This window comes from Hermetia illucens, chromosome 5, assembly GCF_905115235.1.
Source record: "Hermetia illucens chromosome 5, iHerIll2.2.curated.20191125, whole genome shotgun sequence".
Taxonomy (NCBI): domain Eukaryota; kingdom Metazoa; phylum Arthropoda; class Insecta; order Diptera; family Stratiomyidae; genus Hermetia; species Hermetia illucens.
Window position 1 is genome coordinate 37673226 of NC_051853.1, and position 18602 is coordinate 37691827.

Genomic DNA, 18602 nt, shown 5'->3' on the forward strand with positions numbered 1-18602 from the left:
CAACAAGCCAATACGAAAGGAAGTATATGTATTCCCTAGGTCAACCAAACACTTCCACGCCATCCATCTCGGCATCATCCGCCGTTTGCGAGACTCGCACAGATTCAGGTATTGTCTCACAATCATCGACAGGTTCACACGATGGTCTGAAGGAATACCTCTGTCTGACATTACAGCACAATCATGTGCCGAGACCCTCTATCGAGAGTGAGTTCCGCGTTTTGGTGTTCCAGCCATTATCATCACGGAACAAGGAATCCGATTCGAATCTACTTTTTTCGCGGAATTAGAAAAGTTCATTGGCTTCAAAAGGCATAGAACTACTGCATACCATCCACAATCCAATTGCGTGCTGGGACGCTGCTGGTTCGCGACGATCCATTGTGGTCGCGGTCCTTGCCTTTCATCCTCCTCGGCCTCCGCACAGCCCAGCAAGAGGATTTCGCGGCCAGCCCCGAGGAGATGGTGTACGGGGAGAATCTGCGCCTGTTTTATGAGCCAGCACTGGACATCAGAGCAGCGCCTAAATGACTCGAGAATGTTGTGTCTGCTCAGGGACGCGGTTTCGAAGATGCACCCAACTCCACGGTCCCGACTGGCGACATCTAAGGTCAACATCCCTATTGATCTTGATAATGTAGACAGGCCCTCATTAGTATGAACGCCCCTCGGACGCCGCTGCAACCACCATTCAAGGGCCCTTTTAGAGTGCTGGAACGAGACGTTCAAACTTGACGTCCGGGGCGGGTCCAAGTAGCTCTCCTTATCGAGGCTGAAGGCGTTTAATGAACGGCGGCAACTTCGAAAAAGCGTCCGCACAGCGTCAGATTCGCCCGGTGACCTCCATTGGCCGGATCACGTGGACGGTTTGTTTCGCTGAACCCGCGCGGTTTCAGCTGGGTGCGAAGTGATGTGGCAGCACATCGGAGGTGCAAACCTGGGCGTCTCCCCCGCTGCATCCAATGGCCGCAGAGAACAGGTGACGATCAGAGTGAAATTATGCGGTGTTTCCAACGATTAATTAATTGAAATAATAAAAACTTGTTGTTTCTTTTTCGTTGTTTAAAACTTGTTTGCACTGATGAAGGGAACAAGTGGTTCCCGAAATATCGGTATTTGCAAGAATAAATACCCACACCAACGAAAAAGAAACAACAAGTTTTTATTATTTCAATGAACAGGTGACGGCCTGACATGAGTCTGGGGAGCAAATGTCAATAACGACATTTGTCAACTGTCTCACAGCATCTCAAGTCTTGTCCGCCGGCCGAAGAATGCCAAGTTAAGTTTTATCTTGTCCAATTCCAATAAGTATTTTTGTACTAAAATTCGTTGTAGAAAGCTGTGATCAAACTGTGATAATTTATGTATCGGTTAAATAAATGAAGTTTAAATAAATGAAGATCCAATAATTCAGAAACGGATCTTGAATTATTAGCGAATACCGTTTGCTAAAAATTCTTTAAAAAAACCCAAAAAAGCAAAAAGAAACAGTCTTCACACGATATAACCTGCTTATAGATGTTACAATTTTCGTACACGATGGGTAAAAGTGTGGCCTTTTACTACCTTTTAATTTAGAGTAATTTCATTGAGGCTAGTCCTAATTACTTGCATGTAATGAGAGTCTATTTAAGGGGGTCATCCCGTGTGTCCGATCCGTGGAATCGATATGTTTTTTCGCATCAAGTGTATCTAGATATAGTGTAGAATATATGGGCAAAGTGATTTTTTGATATTCGGAGTCGTTCGGAAATTATAGTGTTAAACACGTGATAAGTGACATGCCAGATTTATGTCGATCGCCGTAATAAAGCTCGTATTCATCGGTCCGAATGACGTTCGAATGACTTCGCTAAAAGGACAAGAATTGAAGCCAAGGCTGTACATGTGTCTCTTCAAGAAACCTAAGGTTTATGGACTAGGTATAACAGATTAATGGTCAGTTAAGGTTTTATGGCTAAAAAACGCATTCTACTTTTTAAATGCATTTTTCTCGAAACTGTATATTGAAAATCGGCTGCCATCATAACCTGAAATCTATCCAACGAAATTCTTTCAAACTTTTATGACTTATTCAGAACATATTTCTACAGTCCGTAAACTAGGATAATTGCGATTCATTCAGTAGTTTTTTTTTATTCTTTGAAGAAACCATGAAAAACCACCAAAATTCACAGAAAAACAGGGCACCAAAAATTTAGCTTTCAATATTTTTTAATTATCCTAGTTTGTGGACTGTAGTTAAGTCTGTACGTTAAGATGCCGTTTACTTTTTCCCTTAAGATGATCGCAACGTCCTCTAGCGTGGCAACAGAAAAACACCTTTTTTGGAGATTGGTGTATAAATTGCTCTGTATTTCAATAATGAACTATGCGATCGGGCTGAAGAAATTACTATGCACACTCAAGACATCAGTAAATCTATGATCAAAAATTTGTGTTTGCATCCTTCTCCAGTTCTTCCCAAAAAATATCTAAAGAAGGCCAAAAAATGGCTTCAAACGGGATGACCCCCTTAAATATTTGAACAAAGTTTCTTCTTTGTGAGATTTTGCTATACCAGCTTCATGGTATCCTCCGGTTGCTTTTTCCGACGGGCACGCCACACACTATCTTCAAATTCGATCGACCACAAAAGTCCGCGAAAACCAAAGAATAGGCGTACCTATCAAAGCCTGGCTATCAAATCTTTATCAATGAGGACGTGTTTGCACAATCCCTGAACCTCAGTAATTAGCTAGAATGTATTTTTATGCGTCTTCGTATTACTTGTCGTAATAGAAACATAGAAATTTTCTTCCACATTCCGTTTTAATAAACACATTATAAATAAACACATTTTTCTGACTATAATTTAGCATCATGTGGAATTTGACACTTCATTTCACTAGTTTTCTAAAACACTTTTAATAAGCTCTGCATAAATGAAGTACCGAATTAAAAATCTTTTCCTCAAGTAAATGTTCTACCGATTCATCACTAAGTGAGCCATTCAGGTGAATTATTACTTGTTCTCCTTCGTTATAATATAGCCCGTAACTATGTCTGGCGGTGAAGCGCTGTCTGTATCGACTCTATCTTCCCATCGTGTTCCCGCTTTAGTACTCATCCAGAGCTATCGATTTTCCGGAGTCACCCATTTACTAAATGTGGCCTCCGCATGGAACAATGCTATCACCTAAGTCAGTTTTGAGTTGTTATATATACTGCGCAGCTCCCGGTTATACTTGTTGCGCCATAGGTCATCCTCTCCAACTCTAAAGAATTTTCTCAAGACTTTACTTTCAAAGGCTTTTAGCAATTTTTAAGAGGGTTAACAAGCTTCCGGATGGCCTAATGGTTAGAGCGCTTGGCCCATCGGCCTTGGCCCTCTGGGCATTGCCTAATCATATAAGTCATAGCAAAAAGTGAACTAGGATCAATTAGCAATCGGGACTTGTTTCGCTCTGCTTCATCTTTATTACCTAAATAATGGGATTCCTTATCTTGTATTATAACCAGTAACCTTATATGATTCCTTCTGTTTCAAATGTTTAATATTTCAGATAAATAGTAGTACATCCACGTAAGGACCACTTCCGAATATGAAATACTAGTTTCCCGCTTGACTCATGTTTCCATTCATATCACAGTCTCTGTAAATAACGTGATGAAGTAACGAAAAAAGCTAAACTAGATTTGCTAACACTGACACCGGAACCTGTTCAGATATGTTTCGTTATCTTATCAAAACATTACACGAGAGGAGTATATATTTTCTAGCCTCCCTGGCGAGCCCATGCTACTGGATTTCTTGCTTTTCGGACTTTCTGCTTCACTATCACTTAGGTAAGCTTCGCGTTTATTACGTTGAAATTTCAGAATATGTTGAGTGTCCCCTTTTAACTACTTTTGCGACAATTCGGAAACAAATTCCACGTTCAGATACTACAAACAGTTCATCCATTTACGCTAAGCCACCTATTACTTAATAACAACACATGAAGCAGCTCAATCATGTAAACTGCTAAAAATGGAGAAGTTTTTTCTCCTTCTTCGCAGAAACTTGTGGCCCAGATTTTTCAGCGTCATTGCCTCATCCAGTTAGCATCAGATACGATGCTAAAAAAATCTCAAGCGAACTAGTTAATCTTTATTCATGCTGTAAATCCAACGAACCTTTTGTTTAATCAGGTATGGTTAATACTACTATTTGCACTGTTTGCAAGATGACTTTCGATTTACTTTCAATTTTTTTACGAATAATAACGAATGAGTCGAAAGGTGTAAACATGCAATTGGGAGTTTTGCATTAATTCACTTGAATTTGCATAATATCATAACTTCACAATTGGTTTTTGCACTTATCTTTCACTACTTTTGCACTTTGTATTCATTTATTATATTAGACACTCTAAATAGCACTTAACTAACTAATAATAAAGTGTTGCATCTAATGAGGGTGAAAGTACTCCACTTCACTAATGCTCGGCTTATTGCACGATTTCAGATCATGTTTATGTTTTAATAATTAATTTATGTAATTTTGACATTAATTAATGCTTTACCGAGATTGAACATATCAGGTCGCCAATATCTCTAATTATATTTAGTTTATCGTGACTTTAATACCAATATATAAACCCATAAATAAAGTGCTCTACAGTCATTTATGAAAATTGAGGTGAAAGGTTATAAGGTGCAAATCAGTAGAACAAAGGAAGTAACCTAAAATTTATTAACGTCCTAAGTTTTAAGTTTTATTGCTAATAACAATTATAAGGTAGCGTCCAAATGGTTCAGTTGGAATTCATGTGGTTGACGATTCCACGACACATGTATATTAAGGATGACTAGATTAGATCCTAAGTTTGTTGGCTATTTTTTTCTGAAGTTACTTCTCGATTTTTGTAGTTGTATTTTTAATCACCTTTCTTTTGCAAATTTATTTAATTCACAACGTATACTTTTTAGAAAACGTGATATATGTTATAGGTACATGGAACTAGTTATAATCCTCTAGTTTCCGCTAATAACTCCAAAGCATTCCTACCTATTTCTAGGGCAAATGGACCGGCGCTGACTACCAGATGAGCAGGGGACCATTTTAACACACTGCACAATAACCGATAACGACGGGAGGAGAACAGAATAGTAACAGCACCAATATAAATCTTCCAGTACATCCTAATATATCAGAGTGGACGTCCTCCACATATTTAAGGGTCACCAGACAAAGTACGCTGACGGAGCAGAGCTGATTAAACTGGATAACGATATCAGCCCTACAACTAATTAAGGGGGTTAATCATTCAAATTCCGAAGAAAGGGGACTTGATTAAATGCAGCAATTGGCAATTAGCAAACCATGAAATATAGGGATCATATGGTGCCATTACCTCATACACACGAAAACAAGCAACGCTGTCTAGATTCGCTCATCATACATTCACAAAGAGCCACATTAACAGTCAGCAGAAAGAAAACCAAATTCATTTGAATTAACACAGGAGCACCACAGCAGAAGATGTCGAAGTATTCAAATACCTGGCAATATTTTTATATCAGCCGGTAGAATCTTCAAAAACGTTGATAATAGGCTAAAACTAAAACAGCCAAGATAGCCTTTCGTAGATTGACTGGTTTTTTACGCCAGATGGTGATTTCAACTACATGCCTATGACCACCTCCACTTCTGAATGTGACAAATACTAAAGATGGAGAAGCGGCCTTTTATCATCATCATCATCAACGGCACAACAACCGGTATCCGGTCTAGGCCTGCCTCAATAAGGAACTCCAGACATCCCGGTTTTGCGCCGAGGTCCACCAATTCGATATCCCTATAAGCTCTCTGGCGTCCTGACCTACGCCGTCGCTCCATCATAGGAAGGGTCTGCCTCGTCTTCTTTCTCTACCATAGATATTACCCTTATAGACTTTCCGCGTGGGATCATCCTGATCCATACGGATTAAGTGACCCGCCCACCGTAACCTATTGAGCCGGATTTTATCCACAACCGGACGGTCATAAATTTCCTCGTTATGTAGGCTACATAATCGTCCATCCTCATGTAGGGGGCAAAAATTCTTCGGAGACCAAGCGTTCGCAATTCTTCTTGCTAAGAAACCAAGTCTCCAAGGAATACATGAGGACTGGCAAGATCATTGTCTTGTACAGTAAGAGCTTTGACCCTATGGTGAGACGTTTCGAGCGGAACAGTTTTTGTAAGCTGAAATAGGCTCTGTTGACTGACAACAACCGTGCGGGGATTTCCTCATCGTAGCTGTTATCGCTTGTCATTTTCGACCCTAGGTAGGAGAAATTATCAACGGTTTCAAAGTTGTATTCTCCTATCTTTATTCTTCCCATTTGACCAGTGCGGTTGGATGTTGTTGGTTGGTTGGTTTTCTGTGCTGACGTTGCCACCATATACTTTGTCTTGCCTTCATTGATGTGCAGCCCAAGATCTCGCGCCGCCTGCTCGAAATGGATGAAGGCGGTTTGTACGTCTCGGGTGGTTCTTCCCATGATGTCGATATCGTCAGCATAGGCCAGTAGTTGGGTAGACTTAAAGAGGATCGTACCTCTTGCATTTATCTCAGTATCACGGATCACTTTCTCGAGGGCCAGGTTAAAAAGGACGCATGATAGCGCATCCCCTTGTCGTAGACCGTTGTTGATGTCGAATGGCATCGAGAATGATCCTGTTGCTTTTATCTGGCCTCGCACATTGGTCAGGGTCAGCCTAGTCAGTCTTATTAATTTCGTCGGGACACCGAATTCCCTCATGGCCGTGGACAGTTTTACCCTGGCTATGCTATCATAGGCGGCTTTAAAGTCGATGAATAGACGGTGCAACAGTTTTTCCCTCGTTTGCCGCACAGAGAAAATCTGATCGGGGGTCAATGATGTTCTGGGCGTATGGGGCTATCCGGCCTAGCAAGATAGCGGAAAATATCTTATAGATGGTACTCAACAACGTGATACCTCTATAATTGCTGCACTGTGTGATATCGTAGTTTAAATGATTGCGACAAATTCGCAGTCAAGCATTGATTTGTTTGGTGTAGTTGATTGCCTTCATATTTAACCAATTCGGCTCTAATTCCATCGGCCCTTGGCCACTTATCGTTTGTAAGCCGGTGGATTACACGGACTATTTCCTCTACTTGCTGGTGGCAACACTTGTCCGTCGTCTTCAGTTGCTGGGAGCTCCAACTCGTCGATGTTCTGATTGTTGAGCAGTTCATCAAAATACTCAACCCATCGCTCCAGTCTGCCCATTCTGTCGGAAATCAAATTGCCCTCTTTGTCTCGGTAGGAGCATCGAAGCTTCATTCTGCGGACTTGTTGGTAAAACTTGAGCACCTGGTGCGGTTGCTCCCTGTACTTTTTGAGTTCACAGACCTGTTGGTTCTCTTAGGCTTCCTTTTTCCGTCTGTGAAGTCGTTTCTCCACTCGACGGAGTTCTTTGCAGGTCTCTGCGCGTGTCCGCGTTCAGAATGCAACATTACTCGGTATGCAGCATTCTTCTGTTCCATTGCTAGCTTACATTCATCGTCAAACCAGCCGTTCCGACCTTCCTTTGCGCCTGGGGTCAAGTATATTTGTGGCCGTGACAATGATAACGTTCTTCAGATGGTTGTGAAGATCATTTGTTGATGGTTCATTTCCAGGACATTTGTTTGCTGCGGTTATTATGGCAGCCGTTTCGCCCTTATAGGTTTTACGGAGAGATGTGTTGTAAGTGGCTTCAGTATTCACTCTTAACTGATTTTCAGAGGAGATTGTAGGTGGTGTCGTAATTCGAGCCCGGAGCACTATGAAAGCGAGGTAGTGATCCGAGTTTTTATTGGCCCCTTATATTCATCAAGGCTGAGAGGTGGTGGCGTTCAGTCAGCACGTGGCCAATTTGGTTGAAAGTGATCCCGTCAGGAGAGGCCCACGTATGTTTGTGAACCGCTTTCCACGCAAACCATTTCATTCGATACTGCTAATTGAATCATCCGCAGTCCATTATTATTGGTATCCCTATGTAAGTATGAGGATCGGTCGTCAGATTCAGATTCTGTCTCAGACCATGTTGCATAAGACGAGCATTCCATTTTTGGACAAGTTGATCGAGTTAATTTTTGCTATTGGGCGCTAGGAAAACATCATCTACATAAAACAGTGTATAGGGCGCTGTGTGATAGAGTCCATAACAAGAGCAGAGGGGAATGGCGAGAGGACGCTTTCTTCATAAACACCAACAGAGGCACGGAGCGGTTTTGATATACCCGCCACACTTCCAGCCTTACCTCGGGGATTGTGGTAGAGCAATTGAACCCAGCGCAAGAGTTCTTCTGGCACTAAATGTTGTCGTAGAACATACCAGATGAGTTTGTGTGACACACGGTCAAATGCTTTCTCTAGATCCTGAAATGCTATGTAAAGAGGACGATGCTTCTCACTGTGTTTCTCCACGAGTAACCGCGCAGCGTGTATTTCGTCAATAGTTCCACAGTGTCTGTCAGACTCGGCATAATTCACGGTTATTTCAACGACTACGATTGTCAAGAATGCGTTCCAAAATCTTCATGGTAAGGGAAAGTAACCGGATCGGACGGTAATTTGAAGATTCTGCTGGACTACGTTTCTTCTTCCATATTAAAACCGCGCTATTTTCTTGCCAGTCAGATTAAAGAATTCACTGAGCTTTGGTGTTGTGTGCCAGCTCTTCGCTTTCCAGAGCTCAGATGCGATGTCATCAGGTCCGGTTGCTTTCCCCAATTTCAGTGCGTTCCTCATGCCGTTTTATCGGTGGCTTGATTGGCAAGACAGCAATTAAGGGCTGATGTTGAAGTACAACGGTCTCATAGGGAATCAGTGACCATTTGCATTTTACTATTCCCACTGTCAAATGTTGGAAGATGAGACAATCGTTTGATGACCTATGTATTCATAAGTACAAGGTCACGCTCGCCACCCTCATTGCGGGCTTCAAACCCCTTTCCCTCATGGTACCTGTTACCGTCAGCCTTTTCGCCCGGATGATCATTAAGGTCGCCTGTAGGCATCTTTCTCGTCATCAGGTTGACCTATATGCGGTGCGTATACGGTGAAGAAGTGAATAGTGCGATCAGTTGATATGGTGAGCTTCATCAGCCAATCATCGAATCGTTCGACTTTAATGGTTACATGGAAACCCTCTGAGATGACAATGCCAACACCGTATTGAGTGTGTGGGCTACCAAAATAGAGAAGTTTTTAGCCATTTTTACCGTGATCGCGTTCTAAATCGCAGCTTTTGGGATCGGATTTCTGGTAGAGCGCAGATATCAATGCGCATTTTCCGAAGGGCTCTTGCGCGTTCCTGGGTCTTTCCAGTTAGGGTGCCAACATTTAGCGTGCAGACACGTATTTGTTTTGCTTGGACTAACTTACTTACGTCCTGACGCCGTTCATTCATCAAGAACCCTTGCTCATTTTTCGACTGGACCGGGGCCCGTCCTGGCGCGTCGAATGAGGTGGACGCCCTAGCATTTCTTCGATGTTTGTTACTCGATCCGATCATCTTGTTTCTAGCAACATTGGATCGCCTGTCGCGGGACTTGTTACCAACAGAGGTCTGGTAGATGTTGCATAGTGGAGTAACTTCAATTACATCGGGTTTATGTTTTTCCCTGATCTCGGCATTTTATTTTTGTTTTGTTGAAGATAATACAAGGTACATTGCCTGAAACCTCCTGGGCTTGGGACCACCATGTCATGTTAACAGCATGGAGAAGTTGCCTTTTTAATATCTGAATTCACGTATTACTTTATAGTTTCGACATAAAAATTACTGAGTTAGTTAGCGATAGTTACATTTACACTAAAATGAAAAAGTAGCAAATTTGGTCCTTATAAAAGAAATATCATAAAACGGTATCCAAATGAATATTTAAAACACGAAAATCTTTAAATATACACTTATCTTCCATCTTTCAAAGTTAATTGAGGAGGCTAGGTGACGCCGAACTAAATGAAAAGTCACCGCTTTCAGGTTTGGTAATAACTCGCTAATTCCAAACCCTGAATCCAATGTTTGCATAGCTACCGTGTGCATAAAACTACTTGTTACTTGTTTTTCTTCCACGTATTTCGCTTATTTTGATATAACGGTCTCTACTAGAAACGTGAAAATGTTAGGTTTCTCGATTTGAATTTTTTTCCACCTAGATTGATGATTCGACCCATTATGAGATGGTCTTATGCCAAATTTTAGTTAATTTTCATATACTGCGGTCATTGTTGCATTTTCACCAGTTGTCCCTGAATTTTATGATATATTACAATTAATTTTCTTCCAACCTGAAAGACCACCAGTGGATCCTTTTCATAGTTCGGTTTATTTCGTCTGTTACTTTGCTTTATTTAGGGTTTACTGTCGTGGAAGGGATAATATAGTCTGATTGTAGGAATGAGGACATCGAGTCAGTATGCAGTTCTCAGGCTTTTGTTATGAAACAAAATACTGAATCTGGAAACGCTCCTCAATAACATGCTTCAATTTAACTCCCTATTAGATCCTAGGTCTCCGTTTTAATTCAATTAATTCAATAATAAAGATCAGTGAATTGTAATAAACAAAAATGTTTGGCACGTTTCGTTAACTCCCCGCAGCACTTTTCATCACGTGAAAACACAACGCTAAGCTTCGAGCGAATTGTTTTGTTTGACATAAAGCTTGATATATTTGAAGCTCAAAAGAACTTAACAAAAGCATTAAATTCGTAAAGTAGCATAACTGGAAGATAATAGGTCTTTGACTTGAAACTAACACAAGATGGATTCATGTGATGAGAATAGTTCTTTCAAATGGAATTGCACACCCAATACTGCACGCGTTTCTTTCAAATTTCGAAACTATATGTTCAACGGTTCTGTTGTGAATTAAGTATTATACAGAAAGGAAGATAAAATTCAAAAGAAAAAGATAAAATTGTAAGCAGCAGTTAAAGAATGTTAGTTTGGTAGTGCGCAAAATCTCAAAAAATAATTATACAAAATCAAGTTGCCCGCTTAAGTCTTTCGTTTCAATGAAATGAATTAGAAAAAGTGGAGGTGAATGTTAGAGATAATTACCGGATTTTGTAGTACAAAGAAGAGATAATCTACTTGCTTCTCTTCGATTTTATTTGATGTTTTGTACTATGATGTATACGTCCCTCAAGGTGTTCTTTTTTTCTAGGGCAGCGTTATTTCAAACTCTTTTCGAACGCAGATTCATCTATGAAGACGCATAAGCGCTTCATCTTAAAGTGAATATCTTCGATTCTTATTGTTATTCTATTGCTAAACACATTGAAATTATAATCGAAGGAAAATCAAGCAAAAACAATTGCAATTGCCTTACCCCAGATGCATATAGATATGTACATTCACTTTTTGATCTCAAACTCCATATATTCTGCATTAAGTAATTTTGGCAATATATTTACATTTCACATGCAATTTACGATTAAACTTAATGAGAGCAGATGTTTTAAATGCAATGCAATTTTATGTGTTTCGTCTTATTTGAATAACATTTAATTACAATTGAAAACACAAATTTAAATGAATGAAAATCATTCTTCAGAAAATGTGAATGATTTTGCAAGAAATTAATAAAACCTATTTGGTTGCTACAAAGCCGGCGTTGTGCAGATTTTTAAACTGAACCCATTTCCCATTATATTTAACTTCAAATATATGCATCAATAAACTGGTTGGGTGTGGCCTAATAATTGACCAAATTTTGTTTGGCTCATTGCCCAACATTCACAGACGCCGTTGTTACATTATAAAATCAATCCGAATTCGATAGTCATTACACAATGGCAACCGTGCAGCATGCGGAACGGTGTAAAGTTGGGCTCACCTTTGTTCAGAATAAAGAAGCTAATGCACAATCTCAGATGCTTATCTAAGAGTTACGCATTACTTATGCCTTCAATAGCTGCGAAATAAATTATAACTCGTTAATAAGTTTGATTTGATATAGTTTGTCCTGGAGTAGGCGATTAATCATCCGCGAGGGCTCGGTTATTTTTGCTGTTTGTTAATTTGTGATTTGCCACACCAGGATTTTATCTCTTTCTGCGTCAACAGATAACATAACGAGCGATGCTCTTTCCTCGCTGATTGCCCCGTTTTTTTATTTGTTATACTTAGCAAACTTTACATCTCTAGTTTTATGCGAATATAAAGTTTCCGGCCAGCTGTTTCTACTGCAACTAGTGTCCGTGGCAAATTGATTATAGTCCACAATCTTTTGGGGGAAAGCTAGCATAAAAAAATGGTGACGCCTATCGTATATCATGCATATTCAAAGAAAGCGCAAGATGGTGGTGTGCTGTCGTTCCAGTGAGCGCGAAGGCGAATTTAGAAGCCTCTATAAAAAGGCCAAGACTTGCACGGGAAAGTATCAGTCATTAAATTGTAGTCAACATTTTAAGATGAAAGTATTTGTTTGCATTTTTGCCTTAGCTGCAGCTGCATCAGCTGGTCATTTGGGTGGCGGTGATGGTGGATTCGGTGGTGGATACGGAGGTGGCCATGGTGGTGCTGTAATTAGTGGTGGATACGGTGGTGGTCATGGCGGTGGATACGGTGGTGGACACAATGCTGCAGCTAGTGTTGGCGCCGCACTTGGCGGTAGTCATAGTGCCGGAATCGTAGGCAATTATGCCGGAGGTCTTTCCGGTGGGCAATCTGCCGCATCTTTGGGACATGGAAGTTACGGTGGAGTCGAATTAGGCGGTGGACATGGTGGATATGATGGTGGTTATGAAGGAGGACATGGAGGATCTCTCGGTGGATATGAAGCCAGCTCCGGCGGACATGGAGGATCATTGGGAGGATACGAAGGTGGTCATGGTGGATTCGGAGGCTCAGCTGGAGGATCATATGGCGGATATGAAGGTGGTCACGGAGGACTCGGTGGTGGTGAAGGTGGCCATGGAGGATCTCTTGGAGGTTACGATAGCGGTATTTCAAGTGGCTATGGATCAGGCAAATACTGAAACTAGAGGCTAACCCACCAATGCTAGAAATGAAGCTCATATTTTATACCAAATTGTGATATACTACATATTGTTATCCGTTTTTCTTAAAATTCATATTATGATAATGTTAAATAAAAACGTTAAATTATAATTTCAATCGGTAGTTTTATTATGATCTACGCGATACCACTTAAGTTATATTGCTTGAAACTTTAAACAACATCAAAGAGTGTACGATTTACCTAATAATCTGTAAAAAAAAATTCTCCTATCATCCGATTATTGCAGCAAACGCAATAATCAGGTAAAAATAGTATCAACTCTTGTCACATCTTTTCGGTCCCAAAACCTGTTCTTGTACCTCTTGCATAGAACTTGTCGAATTCATTTACTGGTTTGAATTAATTTGAGATGAAATTGCGGAACAACACTTTAAACCGATTGAGGTAAATCATAACTTATGATATAAATGGATGTTGTATCTGCACGAAAGCAAAGACATTCGGAATTGGAAATTTCTTGCAAAATTGTTAATGCTGTACAGAAAAATGTTAACATTGCGGTGATCGTGAGTGGGTACTTACCATTTCCCGTACTTGAAAGAATTTCCCGAGTGATGTAAACCATTTAATAACATTTATCTGAATCAACAAATCAACAGATTAAAGAAATTATGCATGATGGTATAATGAGTGTAATTGGCTGTAATATAATAGTGTATTCATGGTATAACCAAAGGGTGAATTCAGTAGTGAGAATCTGAAATTTCACAGATTAAATGCTTGAAATATTATCGTCTCCATAGATTAAATTCGTAAACGTGAAATAATAAAATCGTAATAAGTGACTAAATGATGGATAGTGGCTAGATCTTTAATTCCTGGTAGAATCAAGGTCATTAGGCAATTAAGTTAAATTAAGTAGGTTTCAGAGAGACCCACAATATGAATCAATTGCAACTTTGGCTTTAGATGAAACTGTGATATCCTGCTAAAGAGGAAATTTGATCGCATGTTGTTATGGCCTTTGTCTTTGATGGATTCCGACAATCTTTCTACTTGCTTTGGTAAGAATTCAAATTATGAGATTTATTTGTGGAAAATGAATGCCACAACCTTTGCAGCAAAGGCTGCGCGGCGACGGTGACGATTGTTGTTTACAAATTGTGGACTGTTATTTAGTATCTGAGGAAAAGTGATTGAGCTAAAACTTATCCATGATCCCAACGGAGATAAAGAGCAAGTAGTTCTGACCCCCAAGCTGCCATAATACCTGCGGTCCAAGTACTATGTAGCTTCGAGAAAGCTTCTCGGTGGCGAGGGAACTGCAAATGACGAATACACACCGGAACACACTGGAAGTCCCCGAAGCCGTCGACAACTCCTTGTTGACGTTGATTGGGTAGGCTTAGCACTGCCAAGGCGGTAGTTGTTAGTGTGTCAGGGGCCAGCCCCTTCGGAACCCTGATCGGGTAGTGTGCAGTGAACTGGTATTAGTAGACCGCGTTGCCCCGAACGAGCGCAGATCCGTTGGTGAGTTCCGAAATCAGCTAATCTTAGGTTACACTTGAGGGGACCGGGGACGAAAGCTGAAAAAGAAACGTTTATTAAGAAGTGCGCGGCAATTGTGAAGCGCATGCGATCTGCGACGCTTCCCCCGAAAAACGTCAGCAAAGAGGTGAAAAACGGGCTAATGGAGTGGAGGAGCTCCTGGATAGAATTTTGTACTACAAGCGGACATGGAGAGTAAGAGAAAATTCGAGAGAAGCAGAAATAACCGCTCCTTCTGATGAAAACACTGCCAGCGCTAAACGGGTGGCAGACATCCCGTTGAAGAGCGAACTGGGGGTAAAGCGCTTGGAGGAAGGAGCACAACCTCTGCGAACTCCCGAGGCCAAGTGGAAGTTGCGGAGCAATACGCGATGGAGACACTAAACAGTGGGAAAATCAGAATTGGTTGGGTAATGGGTAGGGTACAAAGCCGGATTAAGGATTATAAGTACACGTCTGCAACCTATCGAGGACCTGCCAGAAGGGCAACTTGCCGCAAATGCGGTCAGCCTGACAATAAAGCGAACACCGGCAACGAAAACTGGGTTGCGTCCTATGCAAGGACCGTAGCGCGTCTGACGAAAACGTTGCGTAGGTTTGGGGCGGTGTCCAGTCTTCAGAGCAAAACTGGAAAGAGCTAGGACCCGATCACCATGATTCGCATCCTACAAATCAATATGCACCAGAGCGCAACAGTTCACGAGTTGCTAGTGCAGTTTGCTGCAAGACCAAAGCTGATTTGGTTCCCATCATTGAGCAGTACCGAAACAAGGACCCAACTCCTATCAGGTACCCCTGCTATCTAGGTTCGGGACAGCACCCTCCTTAAAGGAGGAGGAAGTATATCGTAAGCCTCATTGCGCACGTACAGAGACGGAGAGCTTTACGGATGGTGTCTGCGTACGGCATTGTCTATGAATTGGCCGTCATGGTGATCGCGGCAGTGATCTCCGTTGCCTTTTTTGCTAAGGAGCGTAAAGCTGGTTGGTCGTGAAGAACGACAACGCACCCTAGATAAATGGCAACTTTCTTGACAAAATGAAACTTGAGGCAGGTAGACTGCGCGGTTCATTGGCAACTTAGATGCGTTGCATGACGAGACTGACTATTTCCTTACCCAGTTCTTAAGTGGGCATGGATGATTTCAGTCTCACCTGTACAAGATTAAAAAGGCACGATCAACGGATTATGTATTTTGCAATCGAGTTGTGGACGGTGCCCAGCACACCTTGTTTTCATGTGGAAAGTGGGATGGGATTTCTCAGCAACTCTATTTAAACACAAAGCAGAAGGCTGTCGTACCGAAGGTCGCGGTTCAAATCTCACTGGTGGCAGTGGGGTTTGTACCCTGATTTGACGACGGATATCAGTCGACTCAGCTGTGAATGAGTACCTGAGTGAAATCAAGGTAATAATCTCGGCCGAGCGTAATGCTGACCACATTGCCTCCTACAGGATACTGCAATCCTGTAATATACCGTTATGGTCTTGAATGAAGTGCTCTAACACACTTCAAGGCCCTGATCCAATTGCACTGTTTCGCCAACGATTATTGTTATTATCTATTTAAACACAGAAGATCTCTCTCCCGACAACTTTGTCGAGGAGATGCTGAGGAGCGCTGACAGATGAGACCATGTTGATCATTACGCTTGGGTCCTTCTCGTTGCAAGGAAGATAGAACTCGATCGGTGGAGGAGCCGAATGGCAAGGGGTTCCTTGAAATGACAGTGCCCTTCCTCCTCGCAATTTTTTTCACGAAACGAGCTGTAATATCATCCGACTCGAGTTTTGGCCGATAATTCCACCGATTTAAAGTATCTCATCTCACAACAAAATGCTGAGACCTATATACGCTGTTTAGACTGAAAGTTTCTTGTAGCACATGAACTCAATGTTATTAGGGGTCAACATAGAATTCTAAAGTTGATTTATTTTTTGGTAGATTTTGAACGTTGTATTATAGGATCCGCACCATTTGCCAGCTTCATGAAGTGCAAGTCCTGGTGATGTCCAGAAACTTCGCTAAGTTTCCATTCAGCAGTGCGTATTCTCTTTTTTCAACCAAGTTGGAGTTGCGTTTGGGCTGTTTGTGAATGATTGATTTACGATGCTTCTTCTTAACCATCTTACTTTTAGGTTTCATGTTAACAATGTCTGGACCTCTGGCAAGTACTTCATCTGGTGGTAACAATCATCAATGTGTTACCTGCCCTTTGCTTCAGCAAAAATAAATCGTTATCTTCTCATTCTGGATTCTGGATCCCGTGGCAATGGCTAACTTCTTCCAAGTCTTTTATTTGGAAAGATCTACGCGGTTATTTGCACACTGCTTTCGTAATCCTAGATGTTGTTCTAGCCACCAGCAAATGCCTTCTGAAGGTAGTTCTGGTATTTTCCAGATTTCGTCTATTGATATCAGCTCTTCGCCTATTTGACCGCCACAGACATTGCTCTTTTTGACGTCGGTTACAGATTTTCCATTTTTCGATTCTTAGCGATATTACAATTTTGTTGAGTTGCTGGTATACTCTTCTTTCCATTTTCGCCTATTGATTTACTTTCTGTTTGGAGATCTCTAGTTTTACTTTCTGATTCTTGTTCTTCTTGTCCTTCATGTAGAATCCCATATATGATAGATCGGCTTGACGACATCTTGTTTTCTTTCTTTTTAGAGCGACTCTTCTTCGCTAGTTAGGCTTTCACCGACCTGCTAACCCAGACCAGTGCCTTGTATCCTACCCCTTCTCCAAGGTGGCCTACTAAAACTCCTTTTCGCGCCTTGACGTATCATTTTTAAAGTTCTTCTTTTGGAACGAGGAAGAAAACCTTGGAGGCAAAAGTTTATGAATGAACCATGAACAATTCAACTGGTGTTTTCTCGCCCCTCCTGCTTACTACTCTTTTTTGCAAGTACGCCGTTGTCAGTACTGCCTCTCCCCAAAACTACTCGTCCAATCCAGCCTCGAGCACTATTCACTTTATAGTTTCAGTTAGCGTCCAGTTCCTTCTTTGCGCGTATGTAACTGTGTGTTGGCTGGTCTTCTCCTCCCGCCGAAGAAAGTCTTGCAGGTTCTTGGAGATGTATTCTATTCCTTTATCAGAACTGATCATCACTGACTTTTTGTCACAGCTGTTTCTCATGGCTACAACATAATCTGCATTTGCATGGCTTACCTTTGTTTTCGATTTTATCCGCATAGTGATCACGAACCGTGAGTAGTCGTGGATGAGTGTTAGAAAGTATCTGTTCCTGCTTATCTCATCTGCGTCGGTCCACACAAGTCTGAATAGATCAGCATCCCAGGTTCCTTTTGCCTTGTCTTCACTTCTAGAAATTTTGGCTGGTTTCCCTTTCCTCTGATGTAGCTCTCCAAACTTGACTCATCTTTGAACGGATAGATGTGCATTTCCGTTACCAGTTCTAAGGTGGTTTGCAAGTACGATTCTTATCCTCAATTGGCTTGCCTGATTCTCAAGGAAATACACATGCGAGTCTTCAATTAATTTAAGCGAATTAATTTGAAGGCTTCATTCAAGCGCCGCACGGCCATGAGATAATTCAGTATCCCGACGAAATTGAGAAGACTGACTAGGTTGATCCTGACCAATGTGCGAGGCCAGATAAAAGCAGCAGGATCACTCTTAAGACAATTCGGCATCTTTAACCTGGCCCTCGAGAAAGTGATCCGGGATGCTGAGGTAAATGCAAGAGGTACGATCCTCTTTAAGTTCACCCAACTACTGGCATATGCTGACGATATCGGCATCATGGGAAGAACGACCTGAGACGTACAAGCTGCCTTCAACCAGATCGAGCAGGCTGCGATTGGGGCGAGATCTTGAGCTGCACACCAATGAAAGCAAGACAAAGTATATGATGGCTACATCAGCACCAAAAACCAGCCAACCAACAACATCAAACCGCACTGGTCAAACGGAAAGAATAAAGATAGGAAACCGCAACTTTGAGAATGTTTTTTTTCTGAGAATGATGGGGTCCTAAGTCCGCATCAACTTAATGCTGGACCGGACCAAATGGGGAGCAACTTA

The 18602-nt window shown here is 41.5% G+C and overlaps 1 protein-coding gene across 1 annotated transcript; it reads left to right on the top strand.

Moving 5' to 3' along the window:
• Window positions 1-12401: 12401 nt before the first annotated feature.
• Window positions 12402-13156, top strand: LOC119657110 (keratin, type I cytoskeletal 9-like). Its single transcript, XM_038063869.1, has one exon. It carries the CDS (start codon window positions 12451-12453, stop codon window positions 13015-13017), a length of 567 nt encoding a protein of 188 aa, XP_037919797.1. The 5' UTR covers window positions 12402-12450; the 3' UTR covers window positions 13018-13156.
• Window positions 13157-18602: the final 5446 nt, after the last annotated feature.

What these genes read in the sequence shown, in the direction of transcription:
- LOC119657110 (XM_038063869.1), top strand. Translation starts at nt 12,451, where the DNA reads ATGAAAGTATTTGTTTGCATTTTTGCCTTAGCTGCAGCTGCATCAGCT.